General features: G+C 37.8%; 1 protein-coding gene and 1 pseudogene across 17 annotated transcripts in view; both read left to right on the top strand.

The window, feature by feature from the left end:
* The window catches only part of TBC1D5 (TBC1 domain family member 5), a 539,941-nt gene that overhangs the window by 304,994 nt on the left and 212,475 nt on the right, over positions 1-22,472 (top strand). For 11 of the 17 annotated variants that reach the window (XM_045503722.1, XM_045503735.1, XM_045503723.1 and 8 more), the window contains 5 exons: positions 2,865-2,900; positions 12,849-12,951; positions 20,504-20,592; positions 22,074-22,124; positions 22,221-22,290. In XM_045503722.1, the coding sequence (XP_045359678.1) occupies positions 2,865-2,900; positions 12,849-12,951; positions 20,504-20,592; positions 22,074-22,124; positions 22,221-22,290 (349 nt within the window). The remainder of the gene's footprint in view (positions 1-2,864; positions 2,901-12,848; positions 12,952-20,503; positions 20,593-22,073; positions 22,125-22,220; positions 22,291-22,472) is intronic. The other 6 variants (XM_045503738.1, XM_045503736.1, XM_045503731.1 and 3 more) reach the window with 1 other exon arrangement.
* Positions 7,036-8,303, top strand: LOC123575973 (annotated as a pseudogene).

Genomic DNA, 22,472 nt, shown 5'->3' with positions numbered 1-22,472 from the left:
AGGCACATGCAGCTATATAAATTTAAATTAAGTGAAATTAAAACTTAAATCTTCATACACAATAGTCATATTTCAAGTACTGATGGCTGTTGGATGTGACAACACAGATGTAGAACATTTCTGTCATAAAAAGTTTTACTGGACAGTGTTGCATAGCTAATTCATTGTTACATATTTGTGTATGATAGGAATGTCTGCATTTTATTTTTTATTCATGGTGAATTTTTAGACATGGTCTATGTTAAATACTTTTATTTCCTTCCTCTGCCGTTAGGAGTACCTCCATGAATTTTTACCATACACAAGTCTCATCTGAATTTTTGGTTGAGTTTACTTATCACCTTACATTGTAGTGGGCAGCTTGAAATTAGACTACTTGAGAATTGTTCCTATATTAATGACACACAGAAGTGATTTTACAAAGTGAATTTGTTGGTTTTTAAATTTTTTCTTAAAGACCATCTTCTCCAAAGTTCCCATTTTGAGAAAAATAACTGCCAGTCCTCTGGTCTGACATTGATCACTGCACGTTACAAAGTTAAGATTCCTAAATGCTGGTCTCTTTTATACAGTTTCCTCTAAGCCCATTTTTTACTTAAATAAAAAAAAAAAATTCCTTAGGGGAATGAAGATCTTACAAGCAGTTTCAGAGCAGAATTGATTTTGGTTTGTGTTAATGCAGACAATCTGCCCAGTGTTAAAATGTTAAAGAGAAAAAAAAAAAAAAACACACAAGCTGCCATATTCGTGTGATCACACCAAAATAGCAGCTTGTATTTATATTTTCAGTCTCCTCGAGGTGGACTGCAGGCACACATGAATGAGTGGATGTAGTTGGTGTTGTGTTGTGATTTTATTTAATGCAGGCAAAGTACGTGCTTGTGCATGCACGACCAGCCCTCACATATGCACTTGTTCACAGCCGGGAAGTGGAAACTACAACACAAGCCGCTCTCTAAGAGTTGTCGGCAACCTGTGTGTGTGTTTCTTAAATATTAAAGAGGGGAAAAACAGATTTTCAGGAATACGAGAAACCATTCTCCTTGTCAAATGGCCTGTAGTCCTGCCTCATTTGACAACATTTAAGGTAAAAACAAAATATTTTATTGTTATTATAGTTGCATATACATATTTAGAAGTCTGTGTTTTCCTTTACCGCTCCTGTTTTTAACATGTATCTTTCCCATTTCTGTTTCATTTAGGCGTGCAGATTCTTACCACACATTTATTCTAATTTATGGGATTTTTTTTTTAATTTGAAAACAATTCTTTAGTACTTGAGTGAAAACGTTAGATGTATTTGCTGCAGGTCGCACCATCATTGTGCTTTGGTCAGCATCCTGATGCCCCTAACCTTTGGACTTTGGGAGCAGTGCTACATGCAGCAGCAGTTACAGATCTAGCCCCACGGGCTCTTGACCACAAGCGGTTTTGCTTTTGAGATCCTCCTTGTTTTACATCGAGCCAGTTTTTTCAGCACTGTCTGTGGTTGTGGGTTCACATACTAATCGTCAGAGGGTTCAGAAGTCAAGTCTGGTGGGTGGTCAAGAAATAGTTCATCCTAAAATATTCCTACTAGGCACAACCTGTTTAGTAGTGTAACGTAATCTTTTCAGAACTTAAATGCAGGTTCAGAATTGAAGCTCCACTGGTACTTTAGGGGTAGATGCTTTGAATTGCTTTAAAATGTTTTAATTATTGAAAAGCTGCAAAATCAAGTCTGTATTTTCAGTTGTGACAGACTCTTACATGTAAAGTGCACACATCTATCCACCTGTATATTTTTTTCCTAATTTTTCACCTTTATGGTATAAGTAGAAAGTTCTTTATTTTTGTTTTTTTGAGGCAGGGAGGCAGTGAGGTAGAGGGCTTGCTATGTAACTCAGAGCACTGGAGAACTAGACAGAAACTGTGATGAAAATGTCTAATTAGATGGTGACACCTACCATCTCCTGAAACTCCAGCCCTACCTGCCTTTTCCCCACTCTGCGTGCTTTCATATTTCCTCTCCTCTAACCCTTCTGCTTCACCATCTCACTTGTGTAGTGATTTCAAATCCCTACCTTCCATCTAAGACCCTCAGAGATTTTCTGCTATCCTCTTGGGCTGGATTCTGCCTGTTGTCATCACAGCAGATTTCTACCTTCCCCCCGCCCCTTTCCTTTTTAAAATCAGTGTTCACCTTCAGTTTATGGCCTGTGGAAACTGTACGTTGCTCTTGTCTTTATTAATTGCAGAAACAATGACACAACTCTGGCCCGGCCTTTCTTAGGCTTCACCTTCCCACCTCTAGTGCCTGAGTCCATAGATTTCATTTTTTATCTTTCATTGGCTTGTTTATAGGTTTGTGGGTTCAGTAACTCATTCAACAAATACTACTTGGGAAATTACTGTGTCCTAGCTGCTGTCCTAGAAGTTGAAGGCCCTGATAAAGAAAATAATGCCTGTTTTGTTCTTTTACCGGTCATGTACATTTCATTATAATTATCTTTCTTTAAAAATATCTGTCAGATGTCTATTATCTGTACTAGATTTTCTTGAGTGCTTAGTTCTTATGCTTTGTATCTTATATTTTGTATGTTTCTTCAGTGCTTCATTCTTATGCTTTGTATCTGGCTCTCATAATAGGCATTTGTGTTATCGGTAGTCCCCTAATTAAATCTTTTTATTTTGCAAATCTGGAAAGTTGAAACTAAGAAAAAATAGGACTTAGGAAAGTATACTTTGTTAATGGCCAAAATGGAAATAATACCTAGGACTCCTAGTCTTTCCATACCTCTGTAATATTTTATGTTAATGTTGTTTGCCTAGACTTAACACTTTCTCAATTCAAGAAACATTAAGTGAATACCTTTTATATGCAGAGCACTCTGTGGAGCGAACAGGAGATGGAAACATAGGTGAGTTATATAAATCTTCCTCAGAAAGAGGTGGAGATTAAATCAATGCAGTTTGTACCTCTGGGCATATATACTCTAATGCAGAGTTCCTCAAGGCTGGGAGCACTGACCTTCTGGGCCAATTCTTTGTTGTGAGAGGCACTCATGCATGGTGTGGGACGTGCAGCACCATCCCTGACCTCTCACTGCTGAAGGCTCTGTAAGGCCTGGTGTTAAATCTTTATAGGGCCTCAGGGTGTCCTGTCTCACAGAAGGGTTCTCTGAGGCACCACTTTAGAGCTTTCTGAGTTCTTAACAAAAGATTTTACACTGACTCCCTCGGTTTCATCTTTAGACCTTTTTTTTTTTTTTTTTCAAACTATGTTTTAGATTTGATCTTTGCCCAGAAGCACTTTCTTAATGTTAGCATTATTTGCTGGATAAAGAGGCTGAGAATGAGAAGTTTTATTTTCAAACCCAGCAAGTCCTAGAACTTGTTTAGCAATTTTTATGTTATCTTTATGTTTAGCAATTCTCTCTTTTGCTTCTCTCCTCTTTCATTCTACCACAAGCAACAAATATAAATCAAGCAGCACCTTCAGCACTCTGCCTGGATAGCTCCTTAGCTAGGTTACCCAGTTTATATGGTACATTTTCAATTTTCCATATAACTAGAGGCTGCCATGTTGCTGCTACACAATAAGGAACCTTCTTCCTCCATTTTTCCTATAATTTTTTCCTTACTTTCATTTAAGCTTCACTGGAAGCCTCCTCATGGGCTCTCTTTTGCTAGCAGCCTTTTTCACAACCTTTAATCTTTCACTGGTGCTATATCCAAAGTCCTTCCAGCTTCTGTCCAATCCCATAGACACTCCTACCATGTATTTTATAGTTTTTTAATAACATCCCAGAATCAGGTATCAAAACCTATATCAGTTATCAATTGCTGCATAATATGTCAACCAAAACCTAGTGACTTGAAACAATGATCATTTATTTCATAGTTGCTGCACATAAGCAATTTAGAACAGCTTAGCCAGAAGGTTCTGGGTTGGGAGTCTTATGAGTTTGCAGCCAGATATCAAGTGGAGCTGCAGTCATCTGAAGGCTTGACTAAGGCTGGGGGATCCATATTGGTTCCTCTCCATGCGGATCTTTCCATGAGACTGCTTAAGTGTCTTTCTCCAGAGAAGACTTCTCCCAGAGCAAGCAATCCACGAAGGAGGATGTTCTAAAGAATTTGCAGATGTCTTTTTAAAGCCATTGCACTCCACAGGTAGCTTCCCAGGCCTCCTGGATGGCCTTTTTCCTCCTATCCACATGGAAGAGGAAATGTGCATGGGGCCTGAATGAAGTGGACATGACGGTTGAATTTTGTGGTCAGTCGTACATCATTTCCACTCTCATTTCATTGGTTAGCACTCGGTCACGTGTCTACAGCTAAACTGAGAAAGAAGCTGGGAAATTAAATCCAGCTGTGTGCCTGGAAAGACGAGAAAGCAGATTTGGTTGAGTAAGGAAAGTGGTGCAATCATCAACCAAAACACGGAGCACAGGAAGAAAAAGTATGCCTGCTTTCATTCTGTGTGAAATTGCTCCTCTTCATGGTTTTTGCCTGATTTTCCACTTTTTCTCTAATAAAACAATAAACCAGAAGAAGGTATTATCGTTATTTTGGTGTTTAATAGTATTCGAGGGAGTTTCCATCAGCTCATTTTAAATTTTGGATGAATGCTTGTTTTGAAATTCTGTTCTTGAAGTATGGGCATAACACCAGTTATTGTTCCTTCAAGTCCTTCTGTGCTTCTCTGTCCTACTGCATGATTATAAACCTTCACCAAGGGCTTTATTTTTTCCCCTGGGGCATCTTATTGAATACTTGCATCTTCAGTAATTCATCTGGGCCCAATGCTTTGTCTGTTTTAATACTTCTAATTACCTAATTATGTACTATAATGCGGTGACAAAGCCCTTTATCATTTCACTCTTTTCTTAACCCTTTTTTTGCTTAGAAAATACATATATTTTTTTGTCTTTTTGTTGTCTGAGGAACTCTTCATTATAGATTGCCCAGAAATTTGCCTGGCTTCTCTTTATTGTCTGTGTGTAATATGACAGACCATTGATTGCCCTGTTGAGTGTCTTTCTACTTATCTTACATCAGCCACCTGGGTTCCTGGTTATTGGGGCTCTAAAGCTGGTGTGTAGCTGTTCCTCCTCCCTCACTTGATTCCTTCCCATATACTGCAGTCACATGAGAAGATACCCAAAAGGCATGTAGAATAGTCCGGTTGTTGTAAGTTACTTTTGTGACAGAATTAGTGACTTTTCTGTCATTCATGGATCTTAGATGTCCACAACAAGTATCCATGAACTAATGTAATGGGAGTCAACAGGATTTTTCAAAATTTTGCTGACCTTACTTGATTGAGGATAAGTAAATATTGATGAAGGGAAATTTTTCATTATATATGGGTTTTACGTAATAAAGGAGGATAAAATGATAGAATTATAGTTTTACTATTTACAATCTCTAATGAATTAATAGGTCTAGGCAATGATCACCAATGGTTGCTAGCATCATAAAAAGAAATAAGCTGATATGAGCATCCTGATGGAGGTACGCAGTACAAGCCGTACGAGAGATCTATTGCTGCATCGTAAACCACCCTGAAGCTTAAAACAACAGCACTTACTTTGTTGATGAATCTAGTACGTGGGCAGGTCTGAGCCGGAGAGTTTGACTCTGTTCCACATGATATTGGCCAGACCTGCTTAAAAGTTAGGGGCTGGAATCATTCGAAGGCTTGTTCACTCCCCTGTTTGGCTATTGAAGTTGGCTCTCAGGGGAGGCCTTCTCTGCAGCTGTGACCAGAACACCTCCACAAGGCCCTCCCACGTAGCTACTTGACTTAGGAGCAGCATGGTGTCTGAGTTCCAAGGATGGGTCCAGATGGAGAGCCAGACAGAAGTTGTGTGACAGCATCACTTTGTGAGAAGCTAGTCACTAAGGTCAATACATATTCAAATGGAGAAGAGTTCGATTCCTCCACCTTTTCATAAGAGAAGTGTCAAAAAATTTGTTAACATGTATGAAAACCATGAATACCACCCATGAAGAATTTTGTTGAAAATTGAACTTGAATTTGATGAAGTCTGTAGACCTAACTACCAGTTTATAAGATATATAGGAGGAGGAGGAGACGTGTTAAATAACAAGATGGAGGAACAATAAGTAAAATTCAGAATGTGGGAAGTTTCTACAGGATAAGTAACCTGGCTTCTTTAACAACTACATTGGAGAGAGAGAGACAGGCAGTGGGGGGTGGGGGGGGGGAGGGGAATAAATCTATAAAGTAAAAAAAATCTAAAGAGATACATCAACAAATTGTAGTGTGTGGACATTTCTTGGATTGTGACTTTGAACAAACTGAAAAAAATTAGGGAAATTTGCACATTGCCTGGATATTTGATTTAATTAATGGATTATTACTTTTATGAGTTGTGGTATCAGAATGGTACGTGGTTATGTGTTTAGAAAGCCCTTATCTTTTAGAGATACATACTGTGGTATTTATAGATGTGGCATCTCAGATTTATTTCAAAATGCAGAATTGAAGGGGCGCCTGGGTGGCGCAGTCGGTTAAGCGTCCGACTTCAGCCAGGTCATGATCTCGCGGTCTGTGAGTTCGAGCCCCGCATCAGGCTCTGGGCTGATGGCTCAGAGCCTGGAGCCTGTTTCTGATTCTGTGTCTCCCTCTCTCTCTGCCCCTCCCCCGTTCATGCTCTGTCTCTCTCTGTCCCAAAAATAAATAAACGTTGAAAAAAAAATTAAAAAAAAAATGCAGAATTGAAGGAGGAATATATATGAAACAAGAGTTGATTGGCAATGAAAGTGAGTGATGGATATATTGAGTCTACTATGGTCTGTTCTCTAGAAATGTTTGAGTTTTCTATGATAAAAGGTCTTTTAAGTCTTATAATGAAAACTAGAGTGCCTACGAATTTTGGGTTATTTCAAAATGCAGAACAAAACACACACACCAAAGTTTTATATCTCTTGGTATTAATTTTTAGTATGTAAAATTTGTCTGATTATAAGTTCCTTTACACATCTTGAGAGAGAAACTGCTTTATTTTAAATTTGATCACTTAAGTTAGAACTGAAATACTTTTTTTCATCAAGAAAACTCTTAGAGTCCCTTGGAGAGCCCTCATTTCTCCAGGCCCCCGGCTTGGGGTGTCCCCGTTCCCCTCGGTGGGACACCTGGCTCCCATCTTGGCCTTTCCTCCCTGGCTAGGGGGTGGAGGTGATGGGCCTGGGACGGCCAAGCCTGGCTGGGTTGACCCTTGGACCTTGCAGAGCTTCCAAGGCCCTCCTGGTGATTCAGGAATCCTGGGTGTTGGGCCAGGCTCTGAGGTGTGAGGGATTCCTCCATGCCCCGCCCCACCATTTGAGTTCTGGGTAGGATGGCTACTATGGACATCAGGTTGGAGTGGGGCTTGTGCCCCCATGCCCCAAGGTGGCCTAGAGACCTCCCAGGTGGAGGGCGAGTGGGGAGCTGGGGTGGAGAGAAACTCCAGTGGCGGGGGGCCTCCCCCAGCCGTGCACTGCCCCACCTGGGGCTGTGAAGCCAGAAAAGGAGAAGCTGGAGTAAAATCCTGAAGAGTCCCAGGACATCAGAGCTCTGCAGAAAGACCTGTAATGACTCGCCAAGCTCCTGAAACAGAAGAGGATCGCTCCGGGATGTATTTAGGCCGATGTGGGGCTCACCCTGAGGGTTCTCTTTGGGAAGGTGTTTAGCCAAATGACCGTCTGTTGTTTTGAGGCTCTGCAGCTCAGTTTTAAGAACTTGTAATCCGTGTCCTGTGCTGCAGAAGTAGGAGGACGAAGCTGACAATCATGAAAATCTGCAGGAGATAGGCAGAGCAGAGGCCCTTGTGCAGGCTCCAAAGAGTAGGTGAACAAGTATGAAGAACTGAGGGACAGTCAACCTGGAGGACGTGCTCCTGCAGTTCCCGAAACCCACCCTTCGGCAGATGAGCCACACAGCCCAGCAGCTTGGGCTGGAGAGGGATGTGCTCCGAGTTGTGTTTCTGCAACCCTCGCCAGAAGGGCAAACGACCAAGCAGTGACTGTTCGCTGGGAGAAGATCCTGAGGCTGCCGGGTCCCCTTTCTCAGGGGCACTGGCATGCTTTCTTCTGGAACCAGGGCCACATTTTGGTACCCCAGGCTACAGGGGCCCTCACTTCACTACCCTGTACTCCTCATTTCCTTTCCCTCTGTGTCTGTCACCACCCTGGGCTCTCCCATGCATTCAAACTGTGGTGCCTGCCCTTCCCAGAAATGGGGGTGGGGGGAGACTAGGAAGATAACCCGGGGTTTGTACCAGGGCTTTGGGATTACATTCTACATTCACTGAGAATGGATTTGGGAACACAAAGGGTGTGTGGGTAGAGGGTTTGGGGAGGAACTGGTTGGAGGGAAGGTAAAGTTCAAGGATGCTCTTGTTTTTAATCCTCACATCACTCATCACTTTGTTCTTTTTTTTTTTTTTTTTAACATTTATATATTTTTGAGACACAGAGTGAGACAAAGCACAGGAGGGGCAGGGGTGTGGGGTCAGTACACAGAACCCAAAGCAGGCTCCAGGCTGTGAACTGTCAGCACAGAGCCCGACGTGGGGCTCGAACTCACCGACCGTGAGATCATGACCTGAGCCGAAGTCAGATGCTTAAACTGACTGAACCACCCAGGCACCCCTCTCATCACTTTGTTTTTAAAGAAGTCTGGGATACAGTTTAAAAAAAAAATTTTTTTTTTTTTTGGCAATATTGTCTAAATTTCATCATGGAATATGTTACTATGACTTTCTCTTTGGTTTTATCTATACCAGAGTTCCACTCTCGCTTATTTCTATTTCCTTCCCATTTCCTGGCCAGATTTGGAAATTACTTCTCTTGGACTTCCATTTTCTGGTAATAACATAACTTATCCTCAGTCCCTATTTAGTGTGAATTTTTTTCCCTTTTATTTGCTTATCAGATATTTGGCTTGAACTAATCTATAAACTTCTACAGTTTTAATTCTTTTTTTTTTTTTAATGTTTATTTATTTTAGAGACAGAGAGACAGAGCACAAGCAGGGTCAGGGCAGAGCGAGAGGGAGACAATCTTAAACAGGCTCCAGGCTCTGAGCTGTCAGTGCAGAGCCCGATGCAGGACTTGAACTCAAGAACCGAACCGTGAGATCATGACCTGAGCCGAAGCCGGATGCTCAACCGACTGAGCCACCCAGGCGCCCCTACAGTTTTAATTCTTAAGTTGTTTTTTCTACCTCATCTTTACTGAAGTTACTACCATTTCCTTTTTTTTTTTTCCATGATAAAAGGCCCACCTTGAGCCTGTATTCTGTGATTTTTATTATTGTTTCAAAAGTAAATTTGCCTTTCCAATGATATTTGGGTTAGAATGGTATTCAAATTGCTTTCCTATCCTGATCAACACCAGGTGGCATGGGGTAAAAGAAAGCATAGAAGTGTAATGAATGGCAGGGAAGCTATTTTGAAACTTAAAACATATCATCAAAAACTGATTATTACTATTCCTAGAAAAGCTACTTACTGTACTTTTCTCCCTCTTATTTCAGATTCCTATAGATGGTATGTTATGTCTTCTGGTTTGAAGCCTGACAATAAAACAATCAAATATTTGTTGTGGGAAATATATTACTATTCAGGTGTATTCATCAGCCTTTTGAGCTAGGTTCTCCTTGGTAACTCTGAACTCATGGAATTTTACCTAAATATGTTTCTTTGGCCTATTTATAATTGATGTGTGAAGCGGATGGAAAGTACTCCTCCCCTAACTACCCAGTAATGTGGGGGCAGGTATTAATCACGGTGTCTCAGAATCCTTACCTGTGACCTTCTGAGTTAGACTAGATAATCTCCAAAGACCTACTGAGCTTAAATCTTCTCTGAATAGAAGTTCTTTTTCGAACTTCTTAAATAGCATAAACTTTTATATCTTTTAAAAAGCTTTTCTGTATCTCTCTACGTTACTTATTTGGTGCTATGAAACCTTCAGAATTTAGAGAACAAGTCACACTTTTCTGAAAAAGAGGGTATTGCGAAACTTCATAAATTGGCACTTTAGGATTGTAGATCGTGTGCCGTTGCGTAGATATGCTGTGTCTGCCTAATACACATTTTTAGTTGATTGGGTATTTGCTAAAAGTGGGTAATTTAAATTATCTACCTGCAATTTAATTCTTGTAGCTCTCTTGTTTTTAATCTTGCAAGTGGTTAGTATGCATTTAAATGAAACTATGAATCGGTATGTAATATAATTTACATTTTTAGTAGTTAGGTATTAAACTCTTACTATATAGTTCATAGGTATTTGTTACAAAGTGAGTTTTTAGTACTTTCTTGCAAAATCACTTCAGATTGCATCAGCTACACAGAATGTGGTTGTGCCATTGTGTATGGTAAATTTCCAAAGATGAGTTAAGGGAGGGGACATGCAAAATTGGGAAGCCATGTGATCTAAATCATGGGGCAGGAAGCCTACTTTGAAGACATGGCTAGGATGGTAACTAGGCTTACTGTGGTGATCATTTCACAGTATATATAAATACTGTATCATTATGTTTTACACCTGAAACTAATATAATGTTGTATGTCAATTATACCTCAAATTAAAAAGTAAAGACAGGGCAGATTTAAGTCCTCTAATGAGGAAGAAGGGGAAATACTTTCACTTCTCAGAAGGATTAATCTGTTTTTACCTTAGTGACTAAGTTTTCCCAAGAAATTTCTCTTTAGCAATTTATTTTAACTACTTACATGTCTTTCATCCTGATTACTTTAATTTGGGATATTTGACTTCTGTCCCACAGAAGTTATTTAAAAAATGCTGGTGTTTCTTTCCTACATCAGTGCATTTGACACCTTTCTGGAACCCCTGTGGCTTTTATGAAACAACATTCTTGCCCTGAATCTACTTTCAGGTTAAGTTTTCTCTTCTTTAGGAGCTAAGGTCACTTGCACCTAGTCACACTTCCTTGCCTGAGTAGGCACTGTCCAGAAGGGTCATCAAATTCAGATTTAGGCAGGGATGTGAGGTAATCTTGCTCCCCCCACCCCATGGGTTTGTTTTATTACTGGCATCCAAAAAAGAGGCTTCCTTTCTGCAAGAAAGAAAACCAAATATATGTGTCTGGGGACAATTGCACATCAAAGGGAATTTCAAGCAAAAGTCACACAAACAGATGAAGATAAGACAGGCTTTAATTTATTATAAAAACTAGGACCGGAAATGAGATGCTTCACAAACCACTAGTAGAGTTAACCCAGGAACCCAGCCTGGACTGGGGAGAAAGTTGTTAACTCTCACAGGGCGGCAGAAAAGGATCAAGATGAAGCATAAAACAGCTGAAGTCTCCTGGAAAAGGCAGTAAGCCATTATAATATGAAGTAAAACAACCAGTTCTGCTCTTTAGAGGAGGCATTAAGGAGTATTTTTCTGTCTTGGTGATGCCCTGTGCCTCCATATCTTGGGTACTCTTCCTCTTCAGCCTCTTTCCTGTCCCTCTTCTGCTCTAGTTCCAAAGCCACCTAATTCACTTCTGTATCACCTGAAGTACCAGTACTCAGAGACTAATGATCACCTCTATTCCTGCACATTTACTGCTTGCCAGGCACTGTTCCTGGTGCTTTAGTGTTATCTCATCGTGGTCACAAGATCAGCATTTTTATCCCCACTTAATAGGTGAGGCAGTTAAGCAATCACTTGCTCAAGATGATATACGTAGTAGTTATGCAACCTGAATTTGAACGCAGGCTTTTCTTCTCAGGTTTGTTATTTCTCCCCTTCACTTCATTATAATGCCCTCTTGTTCCTTCCTGTAATCTCTCCTCCTTCAAGGCTTATTCCCGCTTAAAGTTACTCAGATACTGTTTTCTTCGTTACTTAGATATTCAGAAACGTAGAGTCACTCGGTTGTTTGTCTTCGTTTGTAAATTCAGCATTCAGAGCTCTTTCCGGACCTGCCCACCTCTTCTTCTGTCCTGTTGTCCTTCTCTCAGCTGGCAGTGCTTCATGGAAGTACTTTTCTTTCTCATTACTGATTACCATACTGTGCTGTACACGTGGAATACTCACTGCCTTGTGTGCCTTCATCTGTCCTTCTGATCTGCTTCTCTTTCCCACTGATAGTCCATCTTGCTCCTCTCCTACAGATCTTTGTTCAAATCTTTTGTGCTTGAACCTATTTGACTGTTAACTCCTAGGTGATGTAATTTCTTCCTTTATATATTCATTGTGTATTATTGCTATGTATTTGTTCTTTGGAGTGTGCGGTTGTATATTCTTTCATTAAAAACAACAGTGTAAGCTCCTTTCGAGTGGATACTGTGCCCTTTTTCTGTTTGACATTACCTCAGAGCACCTGGCAGGGGTTTTGATCCAGAGAACATTTAAACAATACTGACTGACTTGCTCCATTTGAAGTCTACATTTTAATCAGACAAAACTAACAGGGTGGTCATGTATAATAATTTAAATCCTGATATTTGCATTAAAAAAAAGATACTGATTTCTTCAAAAAGCTGATACATCCAAAATTACATTCTAGTTCTAAAAACCAAATGGGCCCGAACCCTAAATATACAGGCAAGGATTCATTTTGCTTAAGAACTGTTGTATCCACTGTGTGAGGACTTGAAGCATATGGAGACATTTGAAATATTTAGGTGTTGAAAGGTATCGTTTCCCTCTGTATCATTTCTCATCCTTTGTTCCTTAACATTGTCGGCCTCACCTGTGGCGTAAGTTAGTTGCATGGCAAATACACGCTTGTACTAACACATAAAGTAACCCTTGATGCCTCTTAGAGATGAGAGTTTGAGGGTATTTCTTGGAATTGTGCTAGTCAGTTTTAATCCTGTGTTTTCTTTCTTCAGGTTTCCTGAAATGCAGTTTTTCCAACAAGAAAATGTGAGAAAAATTCTTACAGATGTTCTTTTCTGTTATGCTAGAGAAAACGAGCAGTTGCTTTATAAACAGGTAATGAAAATATCGTACAGGTGGCATCCATTGACTCAAAATTTTCTATACAGCTTGACAAATGATAGAGCAATAATGTAGCCTTTATTGTATCCAAAGTTGTATCATAATAGTAAAGCAATCAGAGAGCTGCTTGTCAGCTGCATGGTGAGAAAAGTAAGCTCATTGAAGCACATATGCTTCTTCCTTATTATAAGACATTCCACCAAATTGTCTTCTGTAAGGCGTTCAATCTTTTCTTTCAACTTTTGGGAGTTTGTTTATAAACAGCACCTTTGAAGCCAATCTAGTAATAAAACTTTTCAGAATTGTATATATAAATAGTGTTTATAAATATGTGACCTGCTGTGTAAAAAATAATCAAGTGTCCTTCCACTCTTTAAAAGTTACTGGTAATACGACTTCAGAAAGTTCCTGTAAAATTTTGGAAATTTATCATACTCTTTGTTATCCAGGTATCTGATTCATCCCCCATTACTAAAGGACAGAAGATTGTTGGGTTATGTTTTGCTCTCACTGAAATGTGAATTAGTTATTTAATATATAAAGAAGTATCTAGGTTTGTACTTAAGCTGATGGTGTTCCAATAAAAATACACGAAGTTGGATATTTTTATGTATTCTCAAAATGTATAGTAAGTGGGAAGTCAAACCAAATTAATAAATTCTCTAGCAGTCAAAAGTTATGATGTATGTTCAACTGATAATCACTTAACTTTAGTGTAATAAAACAGAAAACACTGTATGATTAGAGCAATGTATCTATTTAAAATTTTTTTTAATTTTTTTTTTTAATGTTTATTTTTAAGAGGGAGAGACAGGGCACAAACAGGGGAGAGGCAGAGACAGAGGGAGACACAGAATCCGAAACAGGCTCCAGGCTCTGAGCTGTCAACACAGAGCTCGATGAGGGGCTCGAACCCACAAACTATGATGAGATCATGACCTGAGCCAGAGTCAGATGCCTAACTGACTGAGCCGCCCAGGCGCCCCTAAATATTTTTTTTTAATTTATTTAAGTAGTCTCTACAACCAATGTGGGGCTGGAATTCACAACAGTGAGATCAAGTGCTGCATGCTCTTCTGACTGAGCCTGTCAGGCTCCCCTAGAACAATGTATTTAATTTGAAATAAACTTGATCAGTTTAAAGATAATAAACTAAATCATATTACAATGGTCCTAAATAATGTATTTGTTGTTATATACATAGAAGACCCAAGGGAACTAATTTTATCTTGCTTTTAATGTTAGTAATATGCCTTTATATTAATTACATGGTGATAATCAGCTTTTAGAATGGGAAATGGAAAAAATATATCTCACTTATAATGGCAACCAAAACTTGAAAGTGTCTTGAGATAAATATAGCAATGTAGGTATAAAAGCTATATGAAGAAAATTATAATATTATTGAAGGATATAAAGCAGGGGTTGAATAAATAGAAAAGTGATAGCATGTTTGTGGATGAGAACACATCAAATAAAATGAATATTACTTCTTCCCAAATTAATATATAAATATATTAGCATTCCAATTATAATCTAAGAGATAGATGAACTTTTTAAAAACTGGACACAGTTATTTTAAATTTAGTGCACAAAAGCTTTACAGTAATTAATGGAAATAATATAGTTTAGTGGTTAAGAGCATTGGGTGTGGGCTTATATCTGTTATTTGAATCTCAGTTCAACCAGCCATTTACTAGCTACATAATCCTAGACATTTTACTTAAATTTTCTAAATCTGTGTTCTGTTAGCAGTAAGATGAGGGCAATGACAGTATTGACTTTGTAGAGTTAAAAACACATAGTGCTCACTAAGGGTTCTTGTTTGTAGTTGGGGTGGTTATTACTATTACTATCATTGTTAAATATGTTGGAGTTGCCACAGAATTTAGGGGAAGGGGAGAATGGTAAAGGCATTTGGCAAAGAATGGCAATTATTCTGTAAATATTCTGTGATCAAGCCAGTATAACAACAGTGTGGGAGTCAACAGAGATCAGTGGAATAAACTAAGAACAGGTCCAGTTACATATGGATTCTTTTTTTTTTTTTTTTAGTGTGTTCATTTAGAGAGAGAGAAAGCGAGTGGGAGAGAGGGAAGGGGACACAGAGAGAGAGAGAGAATCCCAAGTAACCTCCATGCTGTCAGCACAGAGCCTGATGTGGGATACAAAGTTCAAAGACCAAAAACCAATCAACCAACCAACCAACCAAAAAGGAGACTAGGAGAAAATAAGTATCAATGTAGGATTTTTGGAAGCAAATAACTGAAAACCTCATTCAGAATAACTTCAAGTCTAAGGATGTTATTAACACACTTTGCAAGAAGTCTAGGGGCAAAATGGTTCTGCAGCGTTAGTTCAGTAGTTCAGACTCCTCATCAGTGATCCAGTTTTCTTTCCGTTTTTCTGTTCTCTCCTCATTGTGTTGGCTTTTGTCATCAAGTGTATCTCTTCATTGTGCCCTTTCTTCTTTCCAATATTTGAAAATACTGCACAGTAAAGGATTTGATGACAGTGAACCAAGTCATAATAAAATCATCCCAAGTTGTACACTTGTTTCTCATTTTTCTTTTCTTTAGTGGAAGAAAAAAGTCAATTAAGGAAGTGTTGTAATAATGAAAACAAGTTCCACAGACAAGGAACAAAACATAATAACTGCACTTAGGCATTTATGATGTATGTGGCCCACTGCATTTGTAAGGAAAACTAAACAAGAATATGGAAGATCAGATTCTGGATAATTTAGACAAAATCAATCAATTACTGAATAAGAAAGTATTATTAACCTACTCTTGGGAGTCACTTAGTAAGATTTAATTACTCCCTGTACATGTTTGAAGTCCTATAGATTCTTTACATAGAAATAATACTTTGCTAAAGAAGGACTGAATATTTAGCCAGATCAAATTTAAGAAAAAAACCTTGAGTTTCATCACAAGCTGTTAAAGCTATTATTTTGTACTAGGTGACACCCCGTTTAACATCGACCATATTGTTAATAGTTATGGGATTTTATTGAATTAATGAGACTGTTATCATGTAGTAGAATGTCTTGCTGAGTTAATTGAAACTGCAGAGATTATATAAATGGTATTAATGAACTTTGACTGCCTGATGCCTCAGCTTTAATAAAGACTGCTTGGTGGGCTAAATGAACACAGGCAGATAAAAGAACAGGTTCAATTTTGTGAGCCTACAGGCTGTTGATGAAGAAAACTTCGTTACCTTTATGTTCAACTGGCATGAGTTTGGAGTGCAGTGACTACTAACGATCCAGCAGGGATAAAGACTTTAAGCAAGCAGAAATGCAAGATGAAAGCAAAATACACATTTTGGGAACCAATAAGTATACTAGACGATATATTGTGTTTTATTATGCTTTGTCAAATTAGAGCATATTGAATTTATGATCATTCTTTCTAAATAGTCCTCTTTTCCTTTAAAGATGCCTATACACTTGCCAGTTGTAATTATTAATCAGGTTTTACTAGTCTAGAATTAAGAGTAAAACCAACAATCTCTTCAAGTCTATTTGAGAAAATACCCCCAGTTTAGTTAGAAGTCAACAGTGAATTTGTAAAAGGTTGTCCTAATGATATTCAGGGAACTCTTAATTTCCATTATACAAAGAGCACCCTTATTGATTTGATACATGGTTTAATGTTCTCCTTTTTTTCATTTCTAATATTGTAGTTCAACTTTTACCAGTACATTGCTATATGGAGAGGTAGATATTTAATCAGCCAGTCACCATCCAGTGAATACCTTCTATGTGGTGAGCCTGTAGCAGGAGCTAGATTTTTGTATCTACACATAGATATCATTTATCACAGTTTATAATTATATAGTCATTTCTGTGCTTATTTTATTATTGTGTGTCTTGCTGTCTGGACTGCAAGCTCCATAATGGTTAGGAACTTTCCCACTTCATTTACATTTGTGTTCTCATCATTATCATAGGTAGCTAATAATTAGTTAATTTTTAGAGAGAGGGAGAGAGAGAGAAAGCATGAGTGGGGGCGGGCAGAGGAAGGGGAGAGAGAATCTTAAGCAGGCTCCACACCCAGCATAGAGCTGGACTCAGGGCTCGATCTCATGACTCTGAGACCATGACCTGAGCCAAAATCAAGAGCCCAGTGCTCAACCGACGGGGTCACCCAGGCACCCCTGTTTTTGAAATATGAATTTGGAAGATGAATGATGCATGGGCAAATGGAGACTCTGTATAGTGTCACAGAAACCAGAAGGAAGAGAAAATTTAAAGAGGGTTGGAAGATGCATTTAGGCAAAAACTCATTCTTGTTAAACCAGCCATTAGTTAGAGAATACATTGAGAGGGAAAAGACCCAATCAGAAGATCACCGCCACCATCAGCAACGACAAAAACCTAGTGAGAAACTAAGCAGTTTTACCAACTTTTGGGCTAGAAAATGTGTTGTTCTTTAAAATACCTATTTTCTTCAAGTTAATGTTAATACAGTGCCAATAAAAATTGCAGTATTTTGCCTAGCATTTTATTTAAATGATACTTCAGCTTACCTTCTAATTAGAATAGACAAGATAATTTTGAGAAAAAGAATAGAAAATATGGCAGACTAGAATATTTTCCAGCTCAAGTCATTAAAATAGTAAAGTTCTTGTCAATAATGAACAAACCAATGGAATGCCAGTAAAAGCTGAGAAAAAACAAGCTCTAGCAATTCAGTGTATGGTAAAGATGACATTTCAGAACTCTTGGGAGAAGATGGGTTATTCAAGAATTAGTTGAACTCTTGCAGAGAAAAATACCGATTTATTCTTCAGGGCAAAAATAAATACCGGATGGGTAAAGAGTTAGCTGTGGGGGCGCCTGGGTGGCGCAGTCGGTTAAGCGTCCGACTTCAGCCAGGTCACGATCTCGCGGTCCGTGAGTTCGAGCCCCACGTCGGGCTCTGGGCTGATGGCTCAGAGCCTGGAGCCTGTTTCCGATTCTGTGTCTCCCTCTCTCTCTGCCCCTCCCCCGTTCATGCTCTGTCTCTCTCTGTCCCCCAAAAAATAAATAAACGTTGAAAAAAAAATTAAAAAAAAAAAAAAAAAGAATTAGCTGTGAAAAAGAACACTACATACTCACCTAACCTCAATATAAGGAAGGTCTTTTTAGGCATGGAAGCAAAACAAGAAGCCATGAAGGATGATGTCTTGATTTGACAGTTTTAAAGAATACAGCTTCATTGTGACATAAGATATCATCAAGATTAGAAGACAAATGATGAATGTGGACAAGCATATGTAACAAAAATGACTACAGGTTCCTATCCTCAGTTGGTGAAGAACTATAACAAATCATCAGGAAAAAGGAAACACTTCATTAGGAGAAAATGGGCAATTCATTAAATAAAAATGGTCAATAAAATTTTTGTCAGTCTCACTAGCATTTAAATAAGGTAAACCATTTGACTATGAAGTTTTAAAGGATTAAAATAAAACAAAACACTACAAGTTAGGATGTATGAAGTGGCAACTTTTATGCCCTAAAGTGAGGGAGTTCTTTCTGAAGGGCAGCTTAATTGTGTATATATATCAGAGACTTTAACAAATGTCTTTACTCACTTACCCAGAAATTCTACTTCTAGGGACTTTATCCTAAGTTAATGATCAGAAATAGGCAAAAAGATTACCATAAGGATATCTAGCATAGTTTTTAATTTCTTTTTTTTGGTCCTTTCTTCCTTCCTTCCTTCCTTCCTTCCTTCCTTCCTTCCTTCCTTCCTTCCTCCTTCCTTCCTTTCTCCTTGTCTTTTTCTCTTTTTTTTTTTTTTTTTTTTTACTTTTCTATAGGTACAGTAAATACAAGTACTATAGTAAGTAGCTTGTACTTTGATGATTAAATTATGGCACTTGGTGTTTGGAATACTTTGAGATTATTCCAGGAGAATAAACACCTCATGATGATTTTAAAGCATACTTAGCAGCACTTAATTCCATTTTTTTCTGGATCTCTACCATGCTCTTCTAAGGGATCATCAAATAGTCATTTAAAGTTTTGTTTATTAAGGACGTGGTTAATTAAAAAGATTGAAGTGGTGTGTAGTAATTTGTCTTAATCACAAGTAACTATTCAATGTATCAGAGATTATTTTGCACAAATGTCATAAAGTCCTAATTCAAGGCTAGTGATAACTTATGAATGAACTCTGATAGAGTTCACTTTCATCTTATTTTGTGCTGACCACTAGCTTTCTAAGAATAGCCTGGTGCTTCTAGGATGTACAGAGGGTTGTGCGACTGCCCTTCCATCATGGGAAGTCTCTGCTTCCGCCAGTGAAACTCTTCTCTTTGCTTCCATATTTTATTTTTATTTCCTATAAAGGTGGTGTTTTGTCTTATTTTTTTAAATAAAAGATCATCCATAATTATTAAGCAAAAGGAAAGTGATAATTTACTCACTTTAAGAGGCAGAAAAGAATATAGTCTACTTTTAACTTGTTAAATATGTTTTCTGATGCTTAAGGGGGGAAAAACATTTCATTTAAAAGGCAAATTAGGGGCGCCTGGGTGGCGCAGTCGGTTAAGCGTCCGACTTCAGCCAGGTCACGATCTCGCGGTCCGTGAGTTTGAGCCCCGCGTCAGGCTCTGGGCTGATGGCTCAGAGCCTGGAGCCTGTTTCCGATTCTGTGTCTCCCTCTCTCTCTGCCCCTCCCCCGTTCATGCTCTGTCTCTCTCTGTCCCAAAAATAAATAAACGTTGAAAAAAAAAATATAAATAAATAAAAATAAAAGGCAAATTACTTACCTTTTCCACAATAAAGGATAAATAATGAATTTTTAGAGATAGCTTAGTAACTAATATGCTTTTTTGTTTCTGTGCCTATTCGTGTAATTCATGGGTAACACCAATATAAGGAAAAAGAAAATACAATTGGTGAATTCACTAAATAAATTGAACAGTAACCTTATAGTTGAAGTAGACAGGAAAGAAATTATGGTCGTTTTCAGATTAAACATGTTGAAAATCATACTTCGAAAACTTTGTTTGCTGTCATACCTGCTAGAGATTGTTTCTTTTATTATCCAGCATTTCCAGCTAGCTGACTTCAGCTCTTCCTAAATCTACAGACATCCTAATTTTGAGCCATTATGTAATGAAAACAGTGGATATAATTTCTTTAGGCCTACAGTTCTCAGTTGCCCTTCTTACTGCAGATCTTTACACTGTAGCTCATGATTATAATTTGCATAAATGAAATTCATATTTATGAGTACAGATCCTGAAGCAACTGACAGGTGCAAGGTTGTCTGCCATGCCAATTTATTGTTTGTTGTGTCATTTAAACGAGAACTGTTCTCCATGTTTTAAAGAAGAAGAATTTGTGCTGTGGTTGAATTGGAATCAAATTCTAAAAGTAAATAAAATCTCATTTTGTAGCTTTTCATTTTATGCATTTCTCTAAAATATGGAAATGTTGGTAGTAAGGATCAGTTGAAGAAGCATTTCACTGAGCCTATTCTGTCCACTGGTGGACCCTCAGCATCTTCCCCCTCTCATTTGTCTTGCTCTTACGTTTCAGGGCATGCACGAGCTCTTAGCACCTATAGTCTTTATCCTCCACTGTGACCACCAAGCTTTTCTTCATGCCAGTGAGTCTGCCCAACCAAGGCAAGTTTTTATATGAGCTCCATCTGTTTTTTAAGCCTTGCAGTAATCATCTTAACCTCAGAATCTTTTACATTGAAGGTACTTTTATAAATTGTAAATATTTGGTTGTGTTTCATGTGGCTGATTATTAATTCCACTTAGTAGTTGTAGTCCTATGGGCTATGGGCAAATTTGTAATTGTAATAGTATTTGCAAGTCACAGATCTGTGCCACAGGAAGACATTTAAGTAGCGGATCAAGAAGAAGAAATTTTGGTGTAATGGCAAAGTGCTATTGATTAACAGTATTCATATGTACCATCCTCTAATGAACCATTCTTTCACTACAAGCTTCATAAGCTTTAACTTGATCTGAGATCCTTTCTCCTCACCAGATTTGACTGAGTTCAGGTCATAAATAGGAGACCAGTACTCCAAAGAACCCCAGTCTATAAATAAACAAAAATGGTTTGTCATGTTTTTGAGATACATTAATTTATTCTTTCTAGCAAATAACTTTAGTAATTGTATTTAACTCAGGCTAATTGTTAGAATTTGTTTTCTAACTTTAAATGCCCTAATTGATGGCCCAGAGAAGTAGCCAGGAAGTATCTTGGGAATGGAAGCTGTGAGATTATAAACTTTTGTCAGAAGGATTCCATAGGCTGACCCATCCATATGCAGAACAGAAAAAATTAACACATAACATCTTATGTGTTTATCTATATGATTTCTATTAATTAAATATAGCCATCCATTTTGCTCAGCATAAATTAGAGTCTTTGTTAAATTAACTTTCTCTAATTTTACTGAGTTTATTGGATCTGACTAGAGCACTTGTATCTTAATTACCCTTTATTCAGTTATTCTAAAGTATGATATGGATGAAGTTAGTATTGTGATCCTATTTTCATGCCAGTTTTTATCTTTTTCAAAATGTGTACATACATCATACTCCACAGGAAAGTATAGATGATTGAAAATTACTTTTAAATAATTTGGACATGCTGCTGTAGCAGTTTCAAGCCATTGAAAGGTAAAAGCAACACTAAAATTTGAAAGAGGTACTGTCACTGATTAATGGGTATTAAAATATAATAAAAATAGAAGCTGTTAAAAGAAAAAAAATGTTTTCATATGGTATATTTGACCAGTAAGTATTTTTTTTGTTTTGTTTTAGAAAAACAAAATAGATTGTGAAGTAACCAATTTATTCTAGATCAGACACATTCAAGGAATATATTGTCACATTTTGTATTTATTTGTAGCAATTAGTTATTTCATTGTGGTACAGACAAGGTACCTAGTTTGTTTTTGATCGTTCTAGAAAGAGAAGATTTCATTTGTTAATGGAATTGATTTTTTTTATTTAGAAAGGATGATTTTTTTTCATATACACATTATATGAAAGTTGGCTTATGAGTATAGAATAAGGTAACCTCTGCAGCATCCCCTTCTATTAAAAACATTATACATTTTGATTATTTGTATTGCTTTTTCAAGTGAGGAGATGAAAACTCTCTTGAACCCTGAGTATCTGGAACATGATGCCTAGTAAGTACAAAAGCTTTCTATTATGTTACTTTTTTACCCCATTTCTACTTTAATAAGGATTTAACATTAACACTGTATTATTTTTCTAATTTTTAGTGCAATGTTCTCACAACTTATGGAAACTGCTGAACCTTGGTTTTCTACTTTTGAGCATGATGGTCAAAAGGTAAATATTATAGTACAGATATTTTCAATATATTTGGGGGGGAAACAAATGATTTCAGTAAGTAGCAGCATCTAATCAGAGAAGCAAAGCCATTATTACTATAAAAAACCAAAAATTTAAAAATACTTACAGAATAAGATTGAATTGGGGATCTAAACCATGTTGCTAGTAATATTGGTAGA

Source organism: Leopardus geoffroyi, chromosome C2, assembly GCF_018350155.1.
Source record: "Leopardus geoffroyi isolate Oge1 chromosome C2, O.geoffroyi_Oge1_pat1.0, whole genome shotgun sequence".
Lineage (NCBI taxonomy): Eukaryota > Metazoa > Chordata > Mammalia > Carnivora > Felidae > Leopardus > Leopardus geoffroyi.
The sequence above is the reverse complement of the archived record's forward strand: the minus strand, read 5'-3'. Positions and strand labels throughout refer to the sequence as shown.